Genomic DNA, 693 nt, shown 5'->3' with positions numbered 1-693 from the left:
AGGACGCCTGGCTCCCCACGTGTCCCCCAAAGTCCCTGTCCCCAAGGTCCCTGGGTGCCCGGCCCTGTATGGCCCCATCCCTGTGATCCCAAACCCCATCCCTTGGATCCCGTGTGCCCCACAGGGGCCCTGTCCCCAGGGTCCCCACACCTCAACCCTGCACAGACCCTGTCCCTGGGGTCCTCATGCACTCCAGGTGGCCCTGTCCCCAAGATCCCTGTGTTTCCCAGATAGACCCCTGTCCCCAAGGTCCCCACATGCCTGGCCCCATCCCTGAGATCCCACAGGGACCCCATCGCCAAGGTCCCCATGTGCCCCATCCCTGCCGTCCCCATCCCCGTGGCCCCCGGGTGGTCCCCCAGGCGCCCATCCCTGCCCCCCAGGCGCGTGTCCCCACGCAGGTGGAGCGGGTGTTCGCGGTGACACCCATTGACGTCTCGGGGAACATCGACTACAGGTCCCTGTGCTACATCATCACCCACGGGGACGAGAAGGAGGACTGAGGGGACAGTGGGTCCCGTGCCCCTCGTTCCGGCCAAATAAACCACCAAACGAGGGGAACTTGTCCGTCCGTCCGTCTGCAGCGGCCCCGGGGAGGGAGGTGGCTCCATTCAGCCTGGGCTTGGCACCCCTGCGAGGCTCCCGGTGGCCCCGTGGAGCGGGCATGTTCCAACACAAGGGATGGTCCCAGGG

General features: G+C 67.2%; 1 protein-coding gene across 1 annotated transcript in view; it reads left to right on the top strand.

The window, feature by feature from the left end:
* Positions 1-503, top strand: part of LOC104129372 (myosin regulatory light chain 2, atrial isoform-like) — a 4940-nt gene extending 4437 nt beyond the window's left edge. The window contains exon 4 of the mRNA XM_035897667.1: positions 400-503. Within this exon, the coding sequence (XP_035753560.1) occupies positions 400-503 (104 nt within the window). The remainder of the gene's footprint in view (positions 1-399) is intronic.
* The last annotated feature ends 190 nt before the right edge of the window (positions 504-693 follow it).

This window comes from Egretta garzetta, unplaced genomic scaffold (assembly GCF_000687185.1).
Source record: "Egretta garzetta isolate BGI_Z169 unplaced genomic scaffold, ASM68718v1 scaffold1727, whole genome shotgun sequence".
Lineage (NCBI taxonomy): Eukaryota > Metazoa > Chordata > Aves > Pelecaniformes > Ardeidae > Egretta > Egretta garzetta.
Note: the sequence above shows the minus strand (reverse complement) of the source record. Positions and strands in the feature narration are given on the sequence as shown.